Here is a 27514-nt window from a genome sequence, read left to right as displayed (position 1 = left end):
GATGCCAGGCACTGAACCTCTGGGAACGGAATCAGCTCCCCCTTTTAGATGTCTCAACTCTTACCTGAATGAGAGTTTGCCTCTCCGCCTTAGGAAGATTCTTGGATTCATATTCTGCTTCCTCCCATTCTTTTTTCACCTAAGCAGGTAGAGAGGAGCACAGTTTGGCAAGGCACAGAAAAAAACTCATTTCATGTATGTATTTCTGGACTAGCTTGTTTTTACAGGCACACATGGTGAGATTATTAATACCTCGCAAAGCTGTACTAGAATCAGAGATCTAACAAGACTGCTGCATCACTGGCAGATGTTTCTAACCAACCCAGGGTCTAATCTTAGCATTTAACCCCAAAAGGGCAGCCAGTTTGTTACTGCTGCTGACTTCTGTCCCAACACCTAGGAGGTGAACTTAAAGAAGACCCCGCAGCTTTGTGGTTGAGTTATGTTGCAAAAGCAACACAGAAGGTAATCAGCCATTGATCTGTATAGTAGAAGACAGGCAGCAATCGTGCAGCTCAGATGAATGAGATGACGTGAGACACTCACCCGGTCCATGCGGTTGTGGTGTCGCACTTCCAGCTGCTCCTTCGCTTTCTGGAAGCGGGCATGCTCATTATCATCAGCTGGGGTTTCAAAGTACACATCCACATCATCGGTGGGTACAGGAGTAGGGGGAACTGGAAAAAGAAAGTGAACGGCTCAGACAATTTCTACAGTCCTGGGTTAGCCTACTGTGATAATGATTGCAAGGGGTGGGGAGGGAGAGGCACCTTCACACCTGCAGATTTCACCCTCTGTCAAACAGTGCGTTGAACCACTACCTACCAGGACTTCATTTTGGTATCATTAAATTGCCAATTCGCTGCACAACATCAGTAAGTTACAACATTCCAAACACACATAGTAATTCACTGGGGCCACCAGCATCTGTCCGGTCTTCACGTTAATTCTGAGCCAAGTGTTACTCAGCAACCGAGCTACGCTAGGACTGCGGAACAAAGAACTTTCTCTTCCTTGCCACGCCAGTTTGTCTCTGCCTGAATATGACATTTTCTACATTAGCTGCTCACTGACACACGGTCTCAACAGCATCAAACTCCATGATCACATCAGGGAATCCCCCACAGAAATATTAAAGGAGCAACCCATTCCCATGGAACAAGGGCTTATACATCTCAATCCTACTTGCCCTATCAGATGCACCAAGCAGGACTAGCAGGCAATGGAACGAGACAAGACAGCAACAAGAGGATGTTCAGCAAGACGACTTCAACTTGGCCAATCAACTGGAAAGCAAGGAAGTCTCCCACCTTCTTGAAGCATTCAAATTTGGCAAGAGGAGCAATTACATGGAGGATCCTGATATGAAGTCATACACCACAAAGCCCTTCCCAAATGGACCATGCCAAGCATGGCAGCTACTGCATATTCAGTCACACACAACCTTGGATGTTAGAGCTTGTGGGGTGAAATGGGGGTGTGGAGAGGGCGAGTGACAGGAACACTGGGTTAGCCCTTATTTATTTTCAAGTGGGACAGAACAAACTGGCCTGCCTTAAAATACAGGCAGGCAGGACCTCTGCTTAACATCTAATATAAGAGACTGCAAACCTCAAACAGCACAGGCCTCATTTCATCCTGCACTTTAGCATCGGCATTGGATAGGAAATTTAGTCCCAGTGTGCACCTGAATCCACAACCTCCCAGTCCAATGGGGACAATTATTAGGTGAAACATTGGCAAGACAGGCATTATTTCTGCATGTAAGTGCCATGGCCAGATACATGTTCTATCCTGGGCCTGCTCACAGCATCGCTGAAATGGAGACCTCAATTTCCATCCCCAAATCCCTCTGGGACAGGACAAACTTTTGTACAAAAAAGCTCCTGACAGCCGCAGCTTTTATTTCACCACTTCAGTCAGATCAGCCCAATCTAATGCACTTCCATGAAGCTCATTTTGTAAACAGGATTATGGCTGCATAGACAGACTGCCAAGCCCCAGATAACACAAAAAGCCTTTCAAAGGGCTTTCACAGCAGCTGAAGTGGAAGTGCTGGAGTTCAACAATAAGATTAATAAGGAGGTTAAAATGTTTTTGGTAGTTTTATCATCTGCCATAAAAGCCAGCAGAAACTGATGCCAACAGCCTCAAGCTATCAAATACAAGGGTTAAATCGCTTTTCATATTTCTAATGGAGCACAAGGTGGGAACCAAAATTCTGCACTACTTTAGTGAGGATTTTCCAAAGTGCACCAGTCAGAAAAACTTCTTACCAGAAGAATTTTGACTAAGTCTACATTGCCAGAGTGATTGGTTGAACAGATACATCACACTGACCGGGGAAGGCAAGAAGTCTCTACCAGCTAGGTGAATGAACAAATGGAGTAGTTTTATAACAAGAAGAGACAAAGAAGTTTCCCAGTCCCTGCTACAAATCTAGAAGAGGATAATTGAGCCTTGTGTTCATTAAGTTTGCAGGCCAAGTGTGGGCTTAGGTTGGAGAGACAGACAGTACATGTTGAGAAGGCAGTTTTCCCTAGCTGTAGGAAGGAACTTTAACCTAAAAAAAAAATCTAGAGAAGCACAGAGACAAGAGGAGACTGCTGCAAAAGGACAGACAGAACTACTGCAAACACCAGAACCAACAGGACAGGCTACACATGTATCCTCAATTGACTTAGGCAAGGAGGAGGAAACACCAAATGCCAGACAGGACAGTGGCTTGCTGCAAAAGGGCCAGTGGCAGGCAGGACTTACTCATCTTTTTACACACAGCCATACAATATTCCTCTGACTCAAAATTGTTCCTGTTGCCTCCGCAGCCTCCATATATAAAGCGAATGCATTTTCTCTTGTATAGGTCGAAGTACCAACGAGGCATCACAGCCCGGCAGGGACCTGTCATCGCCTCCTGGGAGCAGACAGCTGTGTGGAGACGGGTTACAACATCAGCTAGTGAGGAGTACAGGCTTTGCTAAGCGATTTAAAAGTCACTGCTGGCTCTAGGTGAGAAATTCTGCTGCGGCACTGCTCCTTGCCTCACTCTGCAACATGCTTTTTTGGGGGCACTTTTGAAAATGCCTCAGTGTTCTGCTGAGGCTACCAGAACAGTGCTGCTACTGCTGCTGATTTAGAGCACGAGCAATGCACAGTCTGGAACACTGGAGCAACTGGCCCAACATGGAGCCTTCATCTGCAAGAGCTATTCTCTTTAAACCAAATAGGTGGAGCAGAGCACTGAATGGGGCTACAGAACAATTTCAGAGGTTGTGGGGCCATCCCCCATGTGCCCCAATGACAGAGTTTCCACTGTTTAAAACGCTTAAGATATGATGGAAGGAAAGCCTTTCAGTGCTGCATGAGATATTCGACAGGGAAGACATATTCCATTGCAGTTTATTTGGATGGAAGCTTGAATTCAGAGCTGCACAGGTATAAAAGCAAGTGGAAAATGCAGGCTATACACATGGAACATGTCACTGGAGGATAGCAGCAGCTCGATTTTAGAATTTTAAAAAGCCTGGGGATTAAGCAGGGGAATTCAAGACAACTATTATAGCTACAGCATTTTACACAGAAATGGACATCTCTGCAGTAAGCAGTCAGCACAAGTGGCTCTGTTTAGATGCAGGATTACAGCAGACATCCTCGTTTCTTTGAAGCACTGTAGAGGGGAAAAAAATTGGGCATCCCTGGAACAGACACCTTTCAGAAGCTAGCCAGCTACACAGGTCACCCTGTTCCAAGTCTATTTTAACATCAGCAGATCTCCGATAACCCCACATATACAATCGAAGTACTGTTTCAGTGAAATTATCTGCAGCACACTGGCACGTTACCAGCAGGAGTTTTACCCACAAAACACGAACTGCTAGCAGTGACTCTGTCATCTGTAGTTAATTGAATTTCACTCTTGCCCCCTCCCTCTGCAGAGAGACACTCAACATATAAGAATTTACAGCATGGAATCACAACACAGTTGCAGATGCTCCACTGCAAGAGCGCCTGCCCCTGACAAGAGCTACTGCAAATATTTAGATAAAGAGGTGCGGTTGGTTGGACTGGGTTCAGTTTCTCTAAGGAAGAGAAGGATTTTATGCAGACCTAGGTTGTTTAAAATACAGCAGGAAAGGAAGCAACTACTGGAAACATCTTGTTCAAGGTAAAGGGGCCAGATTCTGAGCTGGTGTAAATCAGTGTAGCTCCATTATACTCAAAGTTTACATGAGATGAGACCCTGGCCCAACAGTTTTAGTTTTCTGGAATCCATGTTAGAGAAAAGACAAATCAAGGCTGGCCACTCAAACCTAGGAAGATATTCCAGTCAGCTGAGTGCCCCAAGATGGTCTATCTATAGTCTCTCCTATTAGGCTATGCAAGTACTGTTTCCTGACTCAACACTGCACCTGGGTGGAAATATTTGTTCTCTGTGCCAGCCTCTGGGCTTTCTGCCAATAAGACTACCATTAATTGGCAACATATGGGCCATGCTCTAGAGAGTTAGTGTCACCTTCAACATTTGAAACATAAGCATCAGCTTTTCTTTGATGACCAATTTGGCAATTAAGGCCTCCGCAGTGGAATCTGTTGGATGGATCAAAAGCACTATCACCGAGGCAGAGGTAACAAGATCAACTGGACAGCCAGCCTGAGGGAGCCAGGAGTCATGTACGCTGTGGAGCATGACTTACCTTTCACGTCACTGATGATTTCCTTTTCAGAAAGAGAAATGTCAATCCTGGACTCAGTAGGGGTCTCTTCATTGTAATCATCTACTTTATAGTTATCATAATAGTAATCCCGATCTTCCACCACTTCCTCCTCTTCCTCATCCTCTTCCTCCTCATCCTCCTCCACAGCTGTTCCTGTGAAGTCTTCCACATCTGGCTCCGTTGGGAACTCACTAGAAGGATACAATTAAAAGGGAAAGTTCATGCTAATCACTTTGCAGCCAACCTTTGGTGTACAAGAATAATGATTCTCTTTTCATCTATCTTAAAAGCACGAGAGATGGGAGTATAAATGTACTGACTGTTGTTCACCCAATCAGCAGCAGCTACAGGAGTTCTCTCATTACAGATACACCTAGTAGAGCCATAGCTTCTTTCAGCCTCTAGCTCAAAGGGGTTTTTAAAATACCTCGTCCCCCAGTTAGCTTTCCTTACCTAAACTAAAGGCTACAGCATTTGGAGCCAAGCATCTGGTAGAGCAGCCAGCCATTTTTGTGTGGTTTTGGATGGAGGTGCTCCACTCATTTCAGAGAAGTGCTGTGAATTTGTTTTTCCTCCTGTGAGCTGCAAGACCTCTCCACTGCCATAATATTGCCCTTCCTCTGAATCCAGGAGCAGAACAAAATTCTTTTTCCCTCATGGGTGGAGATGGCAATCCCCGCTGGTAACAACGAGCCAGTGGCCCCCATTGTTACTCGTATTACCGTAGCACCTAGTGGCCCTAATCAGAGACCGGAACCCACTGTGCTAGGTGCTGTACAAACAGAACAAAAGGTTTGTCCCTGCCCGAGGGACTTACAATCTACGTAAGCAAAGACATTAACCCAGACGCTACAAAGTGATCAGAAGCTCTACCTTTTATAAAGGTCGTAGTCATCTTCATCCTCATCTTCGTCCTCTTCCTCTTTGGAAAGAGCTTCATCCACAATTTTTGTCCGAGGGCAGCATACGTACTCTGTGCCATGGAACTGGTCCACCCCACAGGGAAGCAGCATGCCGTAACTGTGCAGGATCATCCCCTCTGTCAAACAAGCCTGAGCGGGAAGTCGGGGTGAAATTAAAAAGTCGTATTTTAAAGCAGCACATCTATTGCTCCCCCCTCATGCTGGAGGTTTAGATAGCCTTTACCACTCAGGCAGTGCCAGTGGTAATTCCAATGGTGTAAACTGTATTGCAGACAGGCCACAGGCATTTTTAGGTTTTGCATCTAACCCTGTACAACCGGGCAGAAAAATGGGCAAGAAATTTCATGGCATAGACAAAGTTTTGGAAATGTCTGAGACTTGCACCTTGCTGTTGATAATCCAAAGCACTTACAATAATTGGGCCTAAATATTTACCCTAATTGTGAGCTCAGTTGTGGAAACAGTGAGTACAAACATTTATGAAGTTTTCTAATCCCATAGATGCTGATGGGAAGAGGTGCAAATGAGGACAAAGACCTACATAAAGACTTCCTGATACAATTCAAGGATTGCGTTTACCAGGCATGATCTTAAGAAGCATGGGACCAGAAATCAATCAATCAAAATTCAGTGTGGTCAGAAGTTAGGCAGCATTGTTGGACAATACAATGAAGGGATAGGTTACTAAGCTTATCGCTCCATTTTGAGGTCCTCAGAAAGACTTGGGGCAGCGGGAGAAGCTGGCTACCACAACACTGCTGATTGGAGAAAAGGAAGGAGCAAGCTTCACCATCATGGCTGCTACCCTCAGTGTCTCCTGGGACCCCGGGATCCAGCATGACACCTTTGTACCTTCATCATTCTGAGCCTTAAAGATGTCCCAACTAGACCAGGCCAGAAAGAGACCTAATCACCACCACCACCTCCAGCTCCACAATCCCAAATACCATCTAGGAAGTCAGACACTGTTCCACCGTGGCTCACCCTGATGTCCCTCCCCCACTACTATTTTTTTTCTTTTCTCTTTTTGTTTTCTGTCTAATAAGAGCCTGGTTTAGCTGGCCAATACTGTATATTACTGCTCTAAGTTTGACCAGGGATGCAACTGAAAGCAGTTCCTTAAGCAGCCTAATGCTGGTACAAGTCTGCCGGGTCTCAGAGTGGCTAATAAGACCAGCCAATGCCTCTTTATTTCTGGCAATAAGGTGTTCAATTACGGGTAAATAACCAGGCTCTAGAATAAATGACAGACTCGCTGTTGGGGCTTTTTTTATTTTGCAGAGTCCAGGTCAACTGACTCAGGCTTGTGCTATAGGCTAGAAACAGCAGAGCAGATGTTCGCACTTGGACTGGAGCCCAGGCTCGGATGCACCTCTCTCACCGAGTTTCGGAGCCCAGGCTCCAGCCTAAGCAGGGACATCTACACTATTTTTAGCCCCACGGTGCACGCCGGAGTTAGTTGACCTGGGCCCTGAGACTTGCTTCCATGTTTTTGTACTGCAGATGTACCCTTAGTGGCAAAGAATAGAAAGTTCCATGTCAGGCACGCAGCACTTCAGAGCTAGAGCTGGGCTGACCATTTCATTAACTTTTCTCTCTAGAATGAGTAAAGGCATAAAAATTGACTACTTTATTTTAACATGCTGCATCTGGAAATTGGACAATTCAGTACAATGCCAAATATGAACAGCACGCAGATGCTTTAATTGCATGTTTATTTGAAACTGCGTATGTATATGGTTTTATGGCCTGACCAATGAGTGAAATACACAACAAAGCTTTCATTACGTTGGAGCTCTTTTGTATTTCTTTTATCCATACTTCGGAAAGCAAAGGGAATGATCCATGCTTGTAATCTGGATGAAGCTGTCAACTGCATGTTGAAGGCAAATGATTCAACTCACTGGGAACAACCACTTAGAAGTTGGCACGATGGCCCTCAATTAATAGGTGGTCTACTGGTACAGAATTCTTAAAAATAGCTTTGCTTTCTGAAAGCTTTGAAAAAAGGGAATAATCTTTACTGCTCCAAAGCCGATACATTTCAATCTTATCGTCACTAAGACCAAGTGGTTTAATTTAGTCTCTCATATGAGTACATGCTCTGTATTGTGAATCTAGATATTGCCATCCATCACAAGTTGAGTGTGCACAGAATTTACATAATTCTTGCCAAATCAAATCAGCCAAAGAGAAAGATGGGGCTCTATTCATTCTGGGAAAGTGGGACATGCCTGTAAAGTGGAGACTTGTACAGGAGCTAGTCTGTCTCCCACTACTCCAAAATGGGCACTCAATTCCAAGCTCTAACCACCATATTGTAAAATCTGACCTTCCATTTAAGGAAATGGAGTGCTACGTCTATGAAAATGTCTCACCACCACTCTGGTCCTCATTCCTGGGAGGAAGGATAGTTCAATAGTAAGGGTACTAGACTGGGAAACCAGAGTTCAATTCCCAGCTCTGCCACAGACCAGGATTGTGAACTTGGGCAAGTGACTTGACATGTAGGAGCCTACATCTCACTGAAAGCCAAGGAGACTGAGGTTCTTAAGTTCTGAAAGTTTTAACAGAGTGCCTACGTTGCAGATCCATAACGTGAGGATAATGGCACTTTTCTATCTCACAGGAGCTGCTATGAGAATGACATTGTGATTGTTCAGATGTAACAATAAAGGAGACCAAGTGTATCTGTTTCTGGATCTAGTGACAGTCATGTTAATCCTGTTACCTCTTTGGCCACAGTGTGCCAGTGCTGATGACTTTCACACACATCCATCCGTTCTTTGTGGAAGAATCTGCACTTCTCTGGAACCAGGAGGACATCACTTACAAACTCACCCACTGGAAAACAAAAAGTTTTTATCAAATAACAATTCTTGTCTTGTCAGATACATATCTGACCTTCAAACTCAAGAGATGACTAGCATTAAAATCTTCAACAAAGCACTTCATTATTGACCCCATTAAGAATCTGTATGTTGCTATACAAATCTTAAATGACCCAGTTTAGACTAACAGGCACCTTTGGAGACCTGCTTTAATACAAAGCCTCTAGTTCTATTCTTGGAGCTCAGAACAGAAAGTAGGAGAAGCTGAACAATGAAATATGCTAGCCAAAACCTACAGGTTAAACTGAATGCAAGTTTATAAAGCATGCCAATGAACAGTTGCTCATGGAATCTGCAGAGAAGAGTGAATGAGTTTCACATGAAGAAAGGATTGCCTAAATGATGTTCTTTAAACGATTTTAATGATCAACCAATTCCTAAACTGGCTAGTGTCACATGGAAGAAGCTATTCCTGGTTGCCAAAAGCTTCAGTAGTCTGGCTATTTGCTGCCATGAGCATTTTCCATGACTATAGGGTTCCCTGGCCATTTTCTGCTTATTCAGAAGAGATGACAGCTAACTCACTCCACTGTGTCAGCTTTGTTGAGGCAGTTTTAAGAGTTTAGATTAAAATCTATGTTCTGGGTACCATGCATTTGAAACTAGATTCAGGGCAACTCAGCCACAGCTATAAGTGTTCCCCAATTTGGATACTCCAGCCAAAATGCTAAGAGTAAGAAAATAAAAGCCCTGAAGCCCACACAACCGGGTAAAGCTCAGGGCAAACTGATTATGTTGTGCTCTGACATACACCTAACCACCAACACTGTATTTTTGTATTTGGCAAAACCTTAGCTACAGACTTCCGACTTGGAACAGTTTGCTCTGTGGTATTTTTTGTAACTTCTGCAAGTTAAAACCTAAACAGCCACTACAATTTGAGTTAGTAACCATCATATGCCAGACTAGATCCAGTATAACCACCACTTTCTAGATTAGGCAGAAAGTTCACCTTGGCAGACCTTATGACTTGGAAGGTTTAACATTCTAGGCTCAAGTTGCGATATTCTAGTCAGTCTAATGGATTTAGATACATCTTCCAGTAATTTTACTCAAAGACATGCCCAAATCTCCTAGTCTGCTTAGAAAAAAAACCCTTAAAACCCAGGTGTTTGGGAGCAACAAACCCATGTGAAATAAAATGAACACCCACAGACGAGACTTGTAGTCTAACAAAAATGGCTGCATTAGCTCATGTCTGACATTTACATGTAGTCAAAGCATATACTGTTAAGTTTTTGACCAGTTTAAAAACTAAAGTACATCAATTCCAAGGGGAAGAGTCTTTCAACTTGATCTAGAGAGTTGAAATATTTGGCCAAGTAATCTTGAATGTGTCCTTTGCAAAAGGAATCTTGATGGTTGCGTGTGGACAAATTTGCAGCAACCCCATACAGATCATCAGCACTTTCTAACATGGCTGGGGGGTACTGCCCTCCTGGCTCTGCCCCAGGCCTCACCCCTACTCCACCCTTCCAAGGCCCCACCCCCGCCCTGCCTCTTCCCACCCCGGCTCCTCCCGTCTCCCCAATGCCTCCTGTGTACTGCAAAACAGCTGATCACAGAGGGTGGGAGACAGAGGTGCTGGTAGGGGGGCTGCCGGTGGGTGCTAAGCACCCACTTTTTTCCCCCCCTGTAGGTGCTCCAAGGGAGCACCCAGAGTCAGCACCTATGCTACTCATAATACCAAAGACTTCGGAACCCTCGGAGAAACATTTCTTCTGCACATGGATGTGTGCAAGTCAAAACACTCAGCCTATGAAGTAGGTTGTTATCTGAAAACAGGTGCAAAGTAATAAAGGCCACATCTGTTCTTCAGTTTCTCAAACTTGAGAGAGGTGTTGGTCCCCCACCTCCTGCCATCCCTTATAAGTTTAAGGTTCTCTCCTCTACTGAAGGATGGACACAATTTAAGAACAGAACACATCCACAGTCTGTTATGCAATATTTGCCCCAGTGTTTACAACGCTCTCCCTTTTCAGGGTACATCTCCACTAGAATAAGAGTCCTGCAGCACGGCCACCGATAGCCGGGGTCAGCTGGTTTGGGCTCAGGCTGCAGGGTTAAAAATTGCTGGGCAGACATTAGGGCCTGAGCTGGAGCTCAGGCTCTGGGACACTCTCCCCTCATGGGGTTCCAGAGCCCAGGCTCCAGCCTGAGCTCAAATGTCTACATAACAATTCTACAGCTCCGCAGCCCTAGCACAGCAAGCTCAAGTCAGCTGACATGGGCCAGCTGCTTAACTACTGTGTAGGCGTAGCCTCAGATCAGAGCCACCCAGGGAAGGCATTTCCCTGCTAACAGCTTCACCAGAACTGTCAGCAGTTTGCCTTTTCACACTTCACCAAACTCAGTCCTGCACCCAGCATCCTATTGTTAAGTTTATTTTACAGTTTAGTGACAGTGCTAAGAGGGCCTCATCCCAATCTCTTTAAGAAACTAAAAAACCTCATCTAGAGTGCGCAAAAAGTTAAACTTCCCCTGGTAGTGAGATCCTATCTGAAGATGGACAGGGGATTAGTGCAGCATGGAAGAGAGAAGCAACAAATGGCACACACAAGTATTTTGTACATGAGAACAATGGTTACTTTGATTGGAGTCAAATCAGACCTTTGTTCCCAGGGCACAGGTCATTTGTTTACAAGTGGTTTTAGAAATCTCTCCTAACAACGAAGGTGTGTTTTATCTGAAGAAACACCCCATCACTTGAAACTGGGAAAACAAGAAGTTGTCCTACATGCTGGGCCTTCATTTTCATAAGAACAGCCATACTAGGTCAGACCAATGGTCCTTCTAGCCCAGTATTCTGCCTTCCGACAGTGACTAGTGCCAGATGCTTCAGAGGGAATCAACAGAACAGGGCAATTTTGAGCGACCCATCCCCTGCCATCCAGTCCCAGTTTATGGCAGTTGGAGATTTAGGGACACCCAGACATGGGATTACATCCCTGACCTTCTTGGCTAACAGCCATTGACTGACCTGTCCTCCAAAACTTGGCAGTCTTTACATGCTCTACTTTAAACCAAGATGTTTACTTGCATGTCAGCACTGCTCCAAAACTGTCCTAATCATCTACAGACTCTAGAGTGGGCAAGATGCTGGCTAGAGTATGCTTACGAGAGACGGGGTATTACCCAGCAGATTTAAAACAGGTCAAATGTTGGGCAGAGTCCTATAGTACAGGCATCTTAAAAACCTTGGCTCTTAGTTGAAGGTCAGTCTTGAGGAAGGATTGCCTTGTGTCTTATGGAGTAGGCCAGCCATCAGGAGACCTGGCTTTCATTCTCACCTCTGTGAGAGGCACCCAGATTAACCATGGACAGGTCATTTATCCTCTGTACCTCAGTTTCCACATGTGTAAAGTAAGGATAATACACTTACTATCGAAACACCCTTGGGAGGAGGGTATTAGTGTTTGTGAAATGCTTTGAGATCCTCTTATGAAAGATGTTACACAGAAAGGCAAAACAGCCCTGTAATCCTGTGAATCTACTTTACCTAGCTAGACTCTAGCTGTATTCAGTCCTCAAACGGATGCAAAAATCTTTTTGAGCATTTTAGGAGGAGAAACTGATTCTCAGAGCACTTTCTATGAAGCCCTACTTCAACTGTAACAGTGTCCAATGAGATAGAATAGAATTTGTTGCAAGTAGCTGAGCAAATCTGCTTCAGCAAAGAACAGACAAGAAATTGGACCAAGCTCAGTCTGCTGGTAACTCTTGGGATGGGCAGAACGTGCTTATGGGAGTAGGGACAAGTCACAGGTCAAAAGCCTTGGCTGCAAAAAAGCTAGACATCTTGCCTGATGGATAGATTCCAGTAATAAGTACAGTTTAATCAATCATGTCATGTCTAGTGGTCAATTACAGTTAAAACAGAAGACATTTTGGGATTCCAGTCACAAGAATGAGGAACCATTTCAAACAGCTAGATATAAATAACCTAAAAAAATAGAGATGTCTTGCCAAGACCAAAGCAGGGAATACGAACACACCTGAGCGTTTGAGTCTCCAAGGAAACAAAACATTAAAGCTTCACAGAAATAGGATCAGAGTATTAAAGCCCAGAGAGTTTGTGATACTAGTACGTTAGACTTCGGGTTTTATGCCCATGGCATAAAAGGTGTATGGGGGGGGAGGGACGGATTCCTTTTCCATACCAGTCACTATTATTACAACACAGAGTTATCAAGCTGTTGATCTGGGGAAGAGTGTATAGAATTTCATCTTTTTTTTTAAAAAGAGAAACCTAGACACAAATGTGGGGATCTGATGTGAAAACTCTTTAGGTCGGTTTCTTCTCTGAGCAAACCAGGGAGTGACCTCTGATCCCTGAGGGAAATAACTCAAACATCTTTTCCCTTATTGGAGGCCTGCTCCACATTAAGTACTTACCCAGACACTTGTAGGGCACAACAATGTGGGTGTGGCCCTTGCACTGCTTCTTGCCTTTCTTACACCAGTTGTCAATGCTGACTGGTTGGTTGGCTTCTACCACATTTGTAATCTGAAGCTCTGGATAGATCTGTTCAAAAAACCCATATGCTAAAAAACACAGATCAAGATACATGCATGCTAACACACTGGCAAAAACACAAAGTGATATAATAAAAGTACTCTTAATAAGGAATACTGGGGGGGGGGGGTTGGGGGGGGGGGGGAAGAGACATGAAACCAACTGGTTCTCTAAACTAAAAGCAAGCTCATTCGCCTTAACTGGGTTAAGGAAACCTAAGGTGTAGAATGCATTAATATGATTGCTATGTCTTGAAGTTCTCCACAAGTCTAGACACTGGCTTATATTTAGTTCGTGCTATGTAAACAAGATGCAGTACTAGTTATAACAGCCTTGTAAAATAGTCATGAAAGTTTGCCAGCCCAGCCAGTCTGTTCTACCACCTGCATCATGCTACCCAAAATAAATAAAATTTAAAACATTACGAGTTATTTGCTTGTCAGCATTCCTCATCTCAGATGAGAGGATAAATAGATTTTGCAAGGCTGAGTATCTAGAGCATATTGGAGAGGGAAGGGAAGTTTGTAAAAAGAAATAAAAACCTTTCAAACACTGTCAACAACATTTTCATAAAAACGTTTTCCTAATTTTTAGCAGCTTTGTGTCAGCCTGAATGTAATGCCAACAACAACAACAAGACTGAACTTCAAATATTTAGAGTCAATATGAAACGCGGTCTTGGAATCCTGACAGCAGTTAAATCAGAATATGTGCAAAATGGTGTAAGTGTACATGTTGGTTTTGGTCATAAAGAACGCTCAAAGGACCCCAATGGAATTAGGCACCCAAGTCCCACTGAATTTTAATGAGACTTAGCAGCTACCTAGCTCACTTCAGCTCCTTTGAAAATCCCAGCCTAAGTCAATACCCAGATAGTCTTTGAGAAAAGGCTCTCAACAGAACTTTTTTGGTTTTCAACTGTACACTGACGTTCAAAATTATGGAAACGGCATGCCATAGTGGTAAAATAAGTCTTCTGTTTGAGTTTTCACCCAGCAAACATACTAGGTGGGGAACTCAAGTGATGGTTTAACCAGAAGATTAACCATTATCTGGAAAGCAGTTAAAGCTCAGCTCCAGAGCAGAATCTCCTCACCTCCTCACAGTATTGTAGAATTTCTTCCTTTGTTCCAAAGCAGCTCTTGGTCCCAGAAGTATCAGGCTCCCATTTCCCAGTCTGGATATTGACATGCATATTTAGCTTCCCACAGAACATGGCAATCTGAGGCTCAGCCACAGCAAATCCTGTTCCAGCATTGGCTGCAAGCGCCTGTTGAGAGAGAGATGAAGATACGTTTCTTCATATGAAGCAGTTTGTTTCATGTGCTTCAGAGAACTAGAATTGTTTTAGTCACCTTTAAAAAGGGGTACAAAGTTGTCTTTAAAGCCTTGCCACCCTTCCTCTATCATTCCACAGCATTAGATAGTTTACTAAAGACCAGTACAGTACAAGTCATTTGCAGATTCCAGAACACACTTTGGGGCACAGACTTCTGGAGAGATTCAAGAGCTCACCTCCAAACACCAACACGAAGGAAAAGTGATGTTAACAGTTAACATGGGAAAGTCCTTGGTTAGAAGTACCCAGCAAGGGCTCTTGAAACCCACCCAACAGCAATTATACTCATTCCTGTGTATCCCAACAGGAAGACCACCCACAAGCTCCAGCCTGCTCCGAGTTTTAAACCGGCTGGTGCTGAAAAATGGAATTGGGGGAGGAGGCAGTTGAGTCTCAGAATCAGTGTTTTTTTGAAGTTAAAGAGAGTCAGCCCCCATAAATACATGGTGCAGGAGCCAAGGAGCTGCTAACGAACTCTACAAAGCCTGCCATCCTCTCCCTCCTTTAGTGCATTCCATGGATATTTGTATTGGCACAACCTTGATGCAAAATTCCATCGTCCACTCCATCCACCACCAACTGAGATTGGAGTCATACGATACGAAACTTGGAGCACATGCCAGTGCAGACCCATCTTCTGGGCACACAGCAAATGTATCAATGATATGAAAGCTCAGGCTGCTGCTTCTGAAATCTTGCTAGCTGCCCAAGAGGAGGGGATTAGGCGGACTCATCATGCAACTGAGTTTTTAAACTGGAGTTATACTGGAAATTCAACATCCTGCTTATTTTTTAATGGTCCTTGTAAAGTGATGAGGCTAAGGCAGGTGGACCACAAAACCCACTCCCAAATCTAAACCAATTCAAGCACTGAACATGGAGATTTGTTATAAGTGTTTCAGACAAGGGGACTAGCAGCAATTAGAGAAGCAGCATTACTGCCTCAGGGCTCCTTTTCCCTAGCAGACACTGTGGCTTTAGGTCACTAACCTTCCCTGCACATTTAGCCTTCCGAGTGTGCGCACACATACACACTGTACTGTTCACACTCCATTGCCTACAGGTCCCTATTAACCTATGTCAACAAGAGTAAATTTAAAGCAGGCGGTTGAACGATCAAGTGAAGACTTCAACTGCATCAAGCTGCAGGCAGCCACCAGTTGTGATATATTAGAGAAACTAGCCTGCATAATGACTAGTCACAGACTCCCCTTCTGAATCACTACCAGAGAAGATATTGCAACACACCTTGAGGCAAGAATTGTACAGCAATGAGCATACTGTTGGCATTTAGGAGATAAGGTCAACTCAATATTTACACATTTTTCCTGATATGGCCACAAGAATCTACAATTACCTCTTGAGAGTTAGGCTGTCCTCAAGTAGACAGATAAGGGACTGGCTGCTATTTACTCAAACCACTTAACCCATTGGGGTAGATCTTCACTGCACAGCTACCTGCTGTGTCCTGCATAGTATCTGATCCACAGGAGGAAGAAATGTCAATGGGATAGAAGGAGGCGGTGGAGCAGCTGTCTACTGAGTTTTAACAGTCGGATACAAGGGCTATCAGAAGAGCTCAGTGTGGAGCTCAGAGAGGGCTTCGAAAAAGCACTTAAACAGCAAGCCACAGTAATGCCTTGTGGTACACTCAAAGAATCCTGTGGCACCTTATAGACTAACAGACGTATTGGAGCATGAGCTTTCGTGGGTGAATACCCACTTCGCTGGATGACATGCACCCACAAAAGCTCATGCTCCAATACGTCTGTTAGTCTATAAGGTGCCACAGGCCTCTTGGCTGCTTTTACAGATCTGTGTTACAGACTAACACGGCTACCCCTCTGATACTTGTGCTATACTGTGCTCCTGCAATTTGGGGGCCTGATACAAATTGTGTGGTGCTTGGTGAATATCTACGAATGTAACACTAACAAGGCACCTATTAATTTTGTTGTGCCTGCCATACATTTAAGTTCATTACACTGTTTGTCACTGATCCTATGAGTTTATCAAAATGTATCCTCAATTAAGTGGGTGCTTTCAATATGACTAGCCACGCTGCAGCATATCAAGAGACACGATCAACTGTTGGCCTCCTAATCTGCCACAGTTCCTTTACTTCCATACGGCATTGCAGCTGATCGCTGTCATACTCTCTACTGCATCCCCCTTGCCATCCGCTCATAGATGCTCATGTTTCTACAGCTGGTCTATAGCTGGGCTCACATAGCCTCTTCTCCCTACAGGCCCAGGAGATCTAATATCTGTCTACTCCAAGCCAAAGCGCGTCTGGATCATGTAGCTGGGATGATTGGTTGGACAGTTGTGCACAAACAATGGAGAGCTATTAGGTGTGCTCCCCTAGCTGGACAATCAGAAAAAAAGGCATTTCAAAACTTGGCGGGGCTTTAAGAAGGAGGGAGCCTTCTGGTCCCCATTACCCCCCGGCAGCAAAGTTCATAATTGCAACCAGAGCAGTCAGTGTCAAACATTTTGGGACAGCTGCTGGAAGACTGTTAGGGTTGAAAGTTAATAGCTTCCACATTCACACTGTGTCAACCTCAATAGATCAATCATGGCTCAACACCTCTTGGGAAGGTGGTGCTATTACGCCAGCGTAATGGAGCTTACATCAGTGGATACAAGTTTAAGTGTAGACACGTGCACAACTAGGTCAATGCAAGGCAGCTTATTCAGTCTAACTTTATAGTTTAGACCAGGCCTCGGCACAAAAACCCATGGAATATACCCTCAAACACACAAGGGCAAACGCAGAAACACTGAAGACATAGTAATTGAAGCAGGCCTTTGCAGTGGGGCTGCTCGCACCTAAGCTAGGCTAAGCTGGGTGCCAATCACCCAGATTAATTTAACAGCATAGCACAGACACGGGTCTGTGGAACCCACGTCTCTGGACTCCATGTTTACAAGTCTGTGCTTCAGCATCTACACTACAGACTAACATGGAAGCCAAGTTTTGGCTAAGATGACTGGAGATGGGAGGGAAGACAGCACCAAGTTCCACTCAATACAAATCCTGTTAATGTCCATATTCCAGGAACAGGACACTGCTAACACAAAAACATTTCCCATCTTGCTATAGCTCAACATGAGCCCTGTCCAACCATCTCTAAAAACTATTTTAGTCTGTAATTTACATGCTGGCAACTGATAAGCAACCATTCTATCAACAAATCAAGCTGGCACAAATGAACAAATGAATTGCTATGTAGAGCAGGATCTTATTTGCCATCTCACAAGAGAGACCACACATCCAAAATTTAACTAAATATGTGGGGGGGCGGAAGCACAAATTTATAGCTTAGCCATGGTCTCAAAAGAAAGGAGAAGGTTTAAGTGACTTGGTTGTGTTTCTTTCATGGAAGGCTGAGATGGAGCAAGGCCCCAAGAATGATCCCTCCCTTGCCCATCCTGTCCACTTAGAGTATGTCTACACTGCAACAAAACACTCACAAGCTGGCCTATGTCAGGCAACTCAGACTCTCCAGGATCAGGCTGTGGGGCTATAAAGTAGTAGGGTAAATGTCTGGGCCTCTTCTAGTTAACTTATGGGCCTGTGCTGTAGCAGATGGCAAATAAGATCTGCTCTACACAACTCATTGGTTTGTTCTGGCTTCTTTTGTGGACAGAATAGATGCTTGTCAGTTCCCTGAGACCCGATGTCTATACTTCAATTTTACAACCCCAAAGCCCAAGCCCTGTAAGCTTGAGTCAGCTGACGTGGGTCAGCCTTAGGTGTTTTATTGCAGTGTTGATACCCCTTAGAGGTGTAAGGGGAGGCAGTAGTTGAGAGAAGCTTCAATTTCTATTCTACTCTGGTGTCACATTCCAGAGTACTAAGTAACCACCCTAGAAGATGCAACCTCCTCCCGAGGGACAGGGGCCTGGCAATACCTGCAAGGCACTCCACAGGGGCAGTCACACCGATTTGTTGACAGGGCCAGTAGCGGTTGCAAATTAGTCAATGGGCCCATGGAGCCATAGACAATTGGGGCCCCCAGAAAAATGGGTGCTCTGCCCCCAGCAGACAGACAAGCGCTAGGTGGGGCATGCCTAGCCCAGTGCCTGCCCCCTGTTCTGTAGCAGAAGCACCAGGAAGGGCAGGGCACACCCCAACACCTGGACCCTGGCTATGGCCTGGGACTGGAGGAACTCTGGCTCCCTTGGGCAAGGAGAGGGGGTGCGGAATGGGGGCAGGACTGGTGGTGGGGGGAACAGAGCCCCACAAAACTCATCTGCCTCTGGCCAGTAGTGTATATGCAAACAGATTTCTCACATCCAGGAAAAGAGAGAGACAGCACTTTATAACCTTCAGTTGCTTGGACTCAAGATCAACTCCTCTACTACGGTTATCCCTGAAGGGCCCTCCCCTTCTGGGTACCAGAGAGTGGCTGTTTCATCTGATTGTATGGAGCATTTGAACACAATGGCCAAAAAACCCCAAACATCACTCAAAAAACAGAGTATCAGAGTGCTGAGTCAAAAGACCAGCATGGGAGTTTCTGCTACTACTATACAAACCCTGGAAAGTCCTGGCCTTCTTTACTACGGTAGCATCCTCCTTCCATCTAAACCACGGCATTTCCACACTTAGATTTAGCCTCTCCTCTGGGCTCCTTTATTGTACAATATACATGGTTAAACAAAACAAAGCCATGAACTGATCCTCCCTCCCATCATATCTGTGAGGTAGAGGATCTCTGTTTTAGAGAGGTGAATGCTAGCATTTTCAAGACAAGCAGAAAGGGTCCCAAATCTCATTGAACTGAAAAACACACAGCTGTAATGGCTTACTACATCCCAACTACATACCCAGGAAAACCCTCACCAAGACGAACAAAAGATTGCAAAGGCAGGGAATGGCTTCTCCTATGGGAATACACCAGTTAGGTTCCCCAGCTGACAAGACCACTGTAGACCAGTGAATGAGGAATTCAATAATGAGGCTATACAGCGAAGAGCGTCCCTCAGCCATACAAAAAGAAGCTTGATACCGACTCTAAGCTTTTTGGGGGGTGAAAAGGGAGATGTGACAGAAGTCCAAGGCAGCTGTATGCTGGTTCCTACAACCTCTCTCCTCTCCCACTCCCTGGCACCATTGTTGCTATGCATTTGTATGAACAGACAGACTTGGATACAAAATTCTATAAGTATGAATCCCCTATCTGCCCAGGCAAAGGTCAATCTGCTCATGGGGCTAGCCTGTCAGATCCCATCAGTCCCACAGCGGCGTATTGTAGGATAAACCAATTAGCAGGGGGAAAATACTATTTAGTCAACTTGCAACATCATTGGTTCCTCTCACACAGACTTCTGCCAAAGTACAAAAATCTAAAATAAAACCAGCAAATCTACTCCATGCCCCTGACGTATCATGTTTATCACAAGCAACCAATGATCTATAGGACCCCGCTTACAGTTAAGACTCTCCCAGCTTATGTCTGAGACACCACAATATGCAACAAGACGCACTGCCTTCTGGTTTATAAGCTCATTATGTGACCCCCACCTGCTTCCATCCCGGCTCTAATGCTTTCTGTAGTGCACAAGACTTACTGTGTTGCAGGAACTGAAATTTATGTTTGGCTTTCCACGGGTGCCTAATTAAATTGTGTCATTTGGAGACCATGCTAGCCAACGGATCCAACAATTCACAAATAGATGAATAGCATGTATTGTCTACAGAAATTTGAGCTGGAGTGTCTGGAATGCTATGTAGCACCAGAACAGAATGCAGTATTTGAGTTATGCCTGGACTAGGCATGTCTGAAGGAACTGGAAGTCATACGCATCAATATCAGGGCATTGTATTTGAAAGACGTTTCCTCAGAACAAGTATACCAAATGTGAGTAGGCACTTGTATGTGAGGGGATGCCCTGATACCACCTTGATAAGCAGAAAGATGTGGGAAACTAAATCGGTCCACACCAACTTCGGTATGCATATACACCTTGTTCAAATACAGACATGTACAAATCAAGAACACGCTGCCTCTGAATACTAATGCTACGCATTTATATTTGCTATCTTTCCAGCTTACCACCTTGGTACTATGGCAAAGATCTTTCCTCCTCAGATTGTTTAAATAGCTTATCAGTGGAGTGCTGTTACCATAGTTACTTGGAATATTCTAGAACTTAATTCACAGCCAAATAAAACTAGTGTAGTCACTTGCTCAAGTTGATTGTATCATTTTTAATCACATGGAAGACTTTCATGGATTGCACAGCTGCTCCAATAAGTTAATAAACTTGTATGGTATGTAAAAGTTGTCTTCAACCCCAGGCAGAAGCTCTGTGGATAGGATTTAGAGATGGGAGCCAATCAGCCACCCTCCACTCACAGCAAACCGCAGAGGTTTAACTATTTTCACATTTGTACCTTGTCCTACTTGTGATGAGAAAACATGGTATGTACTGAATGTACACATTTGAAAGCACTCTAACAAAACTGAACAAAAATAAAATAATCTCCACACTGATATTTGGCCTCAGATAGTTTTATAACAATCCACTAGAGCCTGCCAGCGGTGAGCTCTCCATTTCATGGATGTTTTTAAGTTAGTCCGAAGGGAGTTCAGCTATGTTAAGGCCAGGTCGCTTACTGGTATCGATTTTACAAGAGGGGCATGTTGGAGAGAAGGAGCTGAGGGGAGGAACTTCTTCCCTACCCATGTGCTTTGGCACTCATGTAGGAGAATGACCAGTTCCAAATTGCAGAGTGGACTGCAAGTTGAAGACACGCATTTTTCTCATGGATTTTGTTCCACTCTGTTAAACAGCAACATCCATTTTTATTAGCGTTGGTCCCAACTGGGTAGACCTTTTAGAGGCATTTGAGATGGCTCTGGGACAGGGAAGTGGTATAGCTATTCAACTGTAGGACTCCGGCCACAGAGAGGATCATTATAAAATAGGTGGGCAACCTTCAAAATGAAGAGGCAACCAGGCATGCTGAAGATAAGCCAGTCTTGCACACCCAAGCAGGGAGAACTAGAAGTCCTGGCACAGTCAGGGAATGATGATGTAATTGGAACAGAGACTTGGTGGGATAACTCACATGATTGGAGTACTGTCATGGATGGATATAAACTGTTCTGGAAGGATAGGCAGAGAAGAAAAGGTGGGGGAGTTGCGTTGTATGTGAGAGAGCAGTATGACTGCTCAGAGCTCCAGTATGAAACTGCAGAAAAACCTGAGAGTCTCTGGATTAAATTTAGAAGTATAAACAAGGGTGATGTCGTGGTGGGGGGTCTGCTACCGACCACCAGACCAGGGGGATGAGGCTTTCTTCCAGCAACTAACAGAAGTTGCTAGATGACAGGCCCTGGTTCTCATGGGTGACTTTAATCACCCTGATATCTGCTGGGAGAGCAATACAGCAGTGCACAGACAATCCAGGAAGTTTCTGGAAAGTGTAGGGGACAATTTCCTGGTGCAAGTGCTGGAGGAACCAACTAGGGGAAAAGCTCTTCTTGACCTGCTGCTCACAAACAGGGAAGAAATAGTAGAGGAAGCAATAGTGGATGGGAACCTGGGAGGCAGTGACCATGAGATGGTCGAGTTCAGGATCCTGACACAAGGAAGAAAGGAGAGCAGTAGAACAGAGACCCTGGACTTCAGAAAAGCAGACTTCGACTCCCTCAGGGAACTGATGGGCAAGGTCCCCTGGGAGAATAACATGACAGGGAAAGGAGTAGAGCAAAGCTGGCTGTATTTTAAAGAATCCTTATTGAGGTTGCAGGAACAAACCATCCCGATGTGTAGGAAGAAAAGTAAATATGGCAGGCGACCAGCTTGGCTTAACAGTGAAATCCTTGCTCGTCTTAAAGACAAAAAAACAGCTTACAAGAAGTGGAAGATTGGACAAATAACCAGGGAGGAGTATAAAAGTATTGCTCAGGCATTCAGGAGTGAAATTAGGAAGGCCAAATCACACTTGGAGTTACAGGTAGCCGGAGATGTTAGGAGTAACAAGAAGGGTTTCTTCAGGTATGTTAGCAACAAGAAGAAAGTCAAGGAAAGTGTGGGCCCCTTGCTGAATGAGGGAGGGAACCTAGTGACAGAGGATGTGGAGAAAGCTAGTGTACTCAATGCTTTTTTTGCCTCTGTCTTCACAGACAAGGTCAGCTCCCAGACAGCTGCACTCTGCAGCACGGTATGGGGAGGAGGTGACCAGCTCTCTGTGGAGAAAGAAGTAGTTCGGGACTATTTAGAAAAGCTGGACCAACACAAGTCCATGGGGCCGGATGTGCTGCATCCGAGGGTGCTAAAGGAGTTGGCCGATGAGATTGCAGAGCCACTGGCCATTATCTTTGAAAAATCATGGCGATCGGGGGAGGTCCCGGATGACTGGAAAAAATGTAGTGCCCATCTTTAAAAAAGGGAAGAAGGAAGATCCAGGGAACTACAGGCCAGTCAGTCTCACCTCAGTCCCTGGAAAAATCATGGAACAGGTCCTCAAGGAATCAATCCTGAACCACTTAAAGGAGGGGAAAGTGATCAGGAACAGTCAGCATGGATTCACCAAGGGCAAGTCATGCCTGACTAACCTAATTGCCTTCTATGATGAGATAACCGGCTCTGTGGATGAGGGGAAAGCAGTGGATGTGCTATTTCTGGACTTTAGCAAAGCTTTTGATACAGTCTCCCACAGTATTCTTGCCAGCAAGTTAAAGAAGTCTGGGCTGGATGAATGGACGGTAAGGTGGATAGAAAACTGGCTAGATGGTCGGGCTCAACGGGTAGTGATCAATGGTTCCATGTCTAGTTGGCAGCCGGTATCAAGTGGAGTGCCCCAAAGGTCGGTTTTATTCAATATCTTCATTAACGATCTGGAGGATGGTGTGGACTGCCCCCTTAGCAAGTTTGCAGATGACACTAAACTGAGAGGAGTGGTTGATATGCTGGAGGGTAGGGATAGGATACAAAGGGACCTAGACAAATTATAGGATTGGGCCAAAAGAAATATGATGAGGTTCAACAAGGACAAGTGTAGAGTCCTGCATTTAGGACGGAAGAATCCCATGCACTGCTATAGACTAGGGACCGAATGGCTGGGCAGCAGTTCTGCAGAAAGGGACCTAGGGGTTACAGTGGACGAAAAGCAGTGGATGAGTCAACAGTGTGCCCTTGTTGCCAAGAAGGCTAATGGCATTTTGGGTTGTATAAGTAGGGGCATTTCCAGCAGATCGAGGGATGTGATCATTCCCCTCTATTCAGCACTGGTGAGGCCTCATTTGGAGTACTGTGTCCAGTTTTGGGCCCCACACTACAAGAAGGATGTGGATAAATTGGAGAGAGTCCAGCGGAGGGGAACAAAAGTGATTAGGGGGCTGGAGCACATGACTTATGAGGAGAGGCTGAGGGAACTGAGCTTGTTTAGCCTGCAGAAGAGAAGAATGAGGGGGGATTTGATAGCTGCTTTCAAGTACCTGAAAGGGGGTTCCAAAGAGGATGGATCTAGACTGTTCTCAGTGGTAGAAGATGACAGAACAAGGAGTAATGGTCTCAAGTAGCAGAGGGGGAGGTTTAGGTTGGACATTAGGAAACACTTTTTCACTAGTAGTGTGGTGAAGCACTGGAATGGGTTACCTAGGGAGGTGGTGGAATCTCCTTCCTTAGAGGTTTTTAAGGTCAGGCTTGACAAAGCCCTGGCTGGGATGATTTAGTTGGGATTTGGTCCTGCTTTGAGCAGGGGGTTGGACTAGATGACCCCCTGAGGTCCCTTCCAACCCTGAGATTCTATGATTCTATGATCCCTTGTAAAACAAAAAAGCTATTAAATGCTTTTCTCCCATTAGCAAGATAGGACAAACATCCATAACAGGAGCCTTAACCCCATATTATTTGGAGTGTTTGTGTAATAGCTATGAAGACACCCTCAGCTTGCTCTCTAGGTTACTAGATGACTTACGATTGATTTCCCTCACTTCCTCCCTTTTTCTGTGTAATTTTGTAACCCAGTTTTCAAAAGGTTTCTAGTGCACTTTCCAAGGTTGAAAGTGTTTAATCCATAAACTGCACTTTAACATCGCTTGTCAGAGGATTTCAGGTCAATTAGTTAACTAAGTTCCTCGACCTGCCTAAGAGTTAAGTTTGGGAAACTATGGTAGAGCAATGGTGTATGGGAGTGCCCAACCAACCTCAAAGTGGAACGGTCTTAATTGTTATAGGTATGGAAAGGCTTCTGAAAGTACTGTGGAAGTAAAAAAAAGAACTGACAGGGATTTGTAGAAAATCTTAACGCATGACAGTCTCTGTTAGCAAGAGTTAGGCTAGCTGTAACCCTACTAACGCCAAATTTGTAAAAGCGAAAATTGTATAAAGCAAGAAAGAAAGAGCTGGGTAAAAAAACTGTTGCAACCTTGTGTCAATAATAAAACAGACTGGCGTCTAAATAAAAATAAAAAAATAAAATATCAAAATGGCTTATATATAAACAAAATGAAGCTGTTGCTTATTATTGTCTATAACTAAAGTATAAATGCTTGCTGTAATTGTTTACCTGTTGAGACCTGTCTTAAAAAAAAGACCCTATGTCCTACTGCACTCTCTCCCTGCTGTAGCTGCTAAACAGAATAAAGTATCTAACTCTGCTGTACCCAACCAAAAGGTAAAAACTAAGTTTTTCTCTGACAGTACAGTCATCTGTTCTTCTTTGGGCCCTTTCCATTTCTGCCAAAACTTGTGATGTGATGGCCAGAAATTAACAAGGCATTCAAAACCTCATTCTCAGGGGCAAGCAATTTAAATACCTATATTGCTTTTTAGTGAAGAGTCTGATCTTAGTTACACAGTTGAGCTGCTTTTTGTAATAATGCTGTACAACTCCCAAACTTGTTTAGGTTCCAGAAACCTGCAGGCCTGCTTTCTAACAGCTTCTGTTTTAGCCCTAAAAATGGAAGGCCCTTGGAACTTGTACTTTAGATTCAGAGCGGAACCAGAACCGAGTCCTCCTACCCCTTGCCTAGTAAAGCATACACAGGTAGGTGGAATGGAGCAGAAGTCAACTGCGGTGATGTGACCTCCTCTGAAGGACTGGAGTGTGACCCTTTAACTTGATTTTTTTCAGAAGAATTGTTACCATTCTCCATGTCATTTCGAAGCCTTATCAATTACTAAGGTTTCAGCAGATGCCACCTCCTCTTCACTGGCTAGACAGTACTGTAGCGAGACTGAACAGCTAGTTGTTACTGCATGTGCAGCATGGCTGAGCGCACCAAGTACGGCTCTTTGGTGTTCAGAGGGAAGGGTTTGACAGACTCTTTTGAAGCTGACCATCCTGTTCTTTAAAGGGACATTCTAATCAATCTTCAAATAGCATTGTTAATTTAATAAAATTTAATTGAGGCTTACAATACACCACTGAGACCTAAATGGTGATTTCAGAGCTGGTGCGGCCAGATTTCACTGTTAATATTGACAGGCAACACGTTGGCAGGAAGGGAAAGATTTTACAGATTGAAGTTAGCCTTGCCAATAGTGCTTAGCTACAGGAAGCAGTTTTGATTGACAGGGCCAGAAAATGGTGGGAGAAGCAACTGCTTAGGGAGAGAACTCCAAGTGGGCCTGATGCCCATTTCAGCTAGCTCTAACTTGCACTTTTTTTTTTCAAAATACCCTCACTGGATCAATTCCAGCCTCTAACAGCAAATGCAACACCCGAGCTCCAATACGCAACACTCCACTTGGTGCAGACAACTACCAAGTCCTCTCTCCAACTCTACCACATGCGAAATGGGGTAATAAGTTCCAATTTCAGAGACCACTCAAGGACTGAAATATCTAGCAATGTGTTTACAGAGTCAAGCAGACATGACAGGGCTCCCCTTGAAAGCTTTTCCTTTACTCATCTGAGCCTATTTTGCATGTAGTGTCTTCCAGTGGATCAAAGCTCCATTGGTTTGAAGTCCCTTGCCTAGCTAGTAGTAATTCAGTGTCAGACTGGACTGATCCTACTAGCTAAATAATGCAGTAAGGTGCTATGTGCACTAGTATTTGCACAGATGTATGCATTTAAGGGAAGTAAACAGGAAGTGCACAGATGTATTTTGGTACAGAATCCATTTTCCTGGGGCTTGGCAAATACTGAGTTTAATGGCAATAAAGCACAGAGTTGGTTAGCTTTTCAACGTGGGACTAATGAGGTTCTAAACTCATCACGGATATCACTTCTGTGGTAACACTGCCTCTGTTGGTAGCGTGCAACAGGCCCCAGAGCATGTTGCTTTAAGAAGCTATTATGGTCAGCCCTTTAGCGTTCTAGTAAAAGCCAATTTCTATGCTCAGTTAGGCCATTGGGAAATCCTTCACTCTCCAGACACCAGAGAAATCAGGAGAAGTCCAAATGTAATTCAAATACTACACCGGTTTTAACAAAAAACCTGGTAAAATCCCACACTTACAAAATTGTAGTTTGGATCCCAAACAAGGGGACTCAACATGTGGAGTGCAAACCTCTCTTCTTGCCAGTTCTGAAGGAGGTCTCGGCCATTTCAGAAACTACCATCTGGTTTGCACTTAATTTAGGTTGACAGCTCTGTCAGTCAGGGGTGTAACAAAATCCATACCTGGGACTGACACAGCTATGCCAACCTAGCCTCCAGTGTAACGGCAGCTATTGTCATCTGGGGAAATGGCGTTCAGACAGAAAACCCTTTTTGTCAGTGTAGGCAGCATATACACTACAGGATTATGCTGGCATAGCTACATTGACACAGCTATGCTGGTATAATGTCTGTAGCATAAATATGCCCTCAATTCAGATAATTGTGTCAGTGGGAACTACAAACTGGTTTCTGTCCCAATTCTTCAGCAGGCTTCAACTTTTTTTTGGTGGAAGTGGGAAGAGAAAGTATTAAAATTATCGTTTACTTTTCTAACGTAGAACTCTATAGGCAGATCAAGGGATTTTTTCCATCAAGGCAGAAGAGTAGCTAAGTTTCCCCCTTTGTGAAAGGAAAGTCATTATACCTTGCTTGTTGAAACAGGAACTGAGAGTTCCTCTACTAGCAGCACAATTTCTGCAGAAAGTCAAATTCAACTACATTCTGAAGTTTCTAAGATTAATGTTACAGGCGGTTGTCCAATCATCGTCATCTGAC

The 27514-nt window shown here is 44.4% G+C and overlaps 1 protein-coding gene across 4 annotated transcripts in view; it reads right to left on the bottom strand.

Moving 5' to 3' along the window:
• Positions 1–27514, bottom strand: part of APLP2 (amyloid beta precursor like protein 2) — a 65033-nt gene that overhangs the window by 14630 nt on the left and 22889 nt on the right. For 2 of the 4 annotated variants that reach the window (XM_044996891.1, XM_044996893.1), the window contains exons 2-9: positions 14142–14315; positions 12925–13054; positions 8370–8482; positions 5589–5767; positions 4695–4906; positions 2761–2928; positions 547–677; positions 65–139 (exon numbers count right to left, since the gene is read on the bottom strand). In XM_044996891.1, the coding sequence (XP_044852826.1) occupies positions 65–139; positions 547–677; positions 2761–2928; positions 4695–4906; positions 5589–5767; positions 8370–8482; positions 12925–13054; positions 14142–14315 (1182 nt within the window). The remainder of the gene's footprint in view (positions 1–64; positions 140–546; positions 678–2760; positions 2929–4694; positions 4907–5588; positions 5768–8369; positions 8483–12924; positions 13055–14141; positions 14316–27514) is intronic. The other 2 variants (XM_044996894.1, XM_044996895.1) reach the window with 1 other exon arrangement.

This window comes from Mauremys mutica, chromosome 22 (genome assembly GCF_020497125.1).
Source record: "Mauremys mutica isolate MM-2020 ecotype Southern chromosome 22, ASM2049712v1, whole genome shotgun sequence".
NCBI lineage: Eukaryota > Metazoa > Chordata > Testudines > Geoemydidae > Mauremys > Mauremys mutica.
Note: the sequence above shows the minus strand (reverse complement) of the source record. Positions and strands in the feature narration are given on the sequence as shown.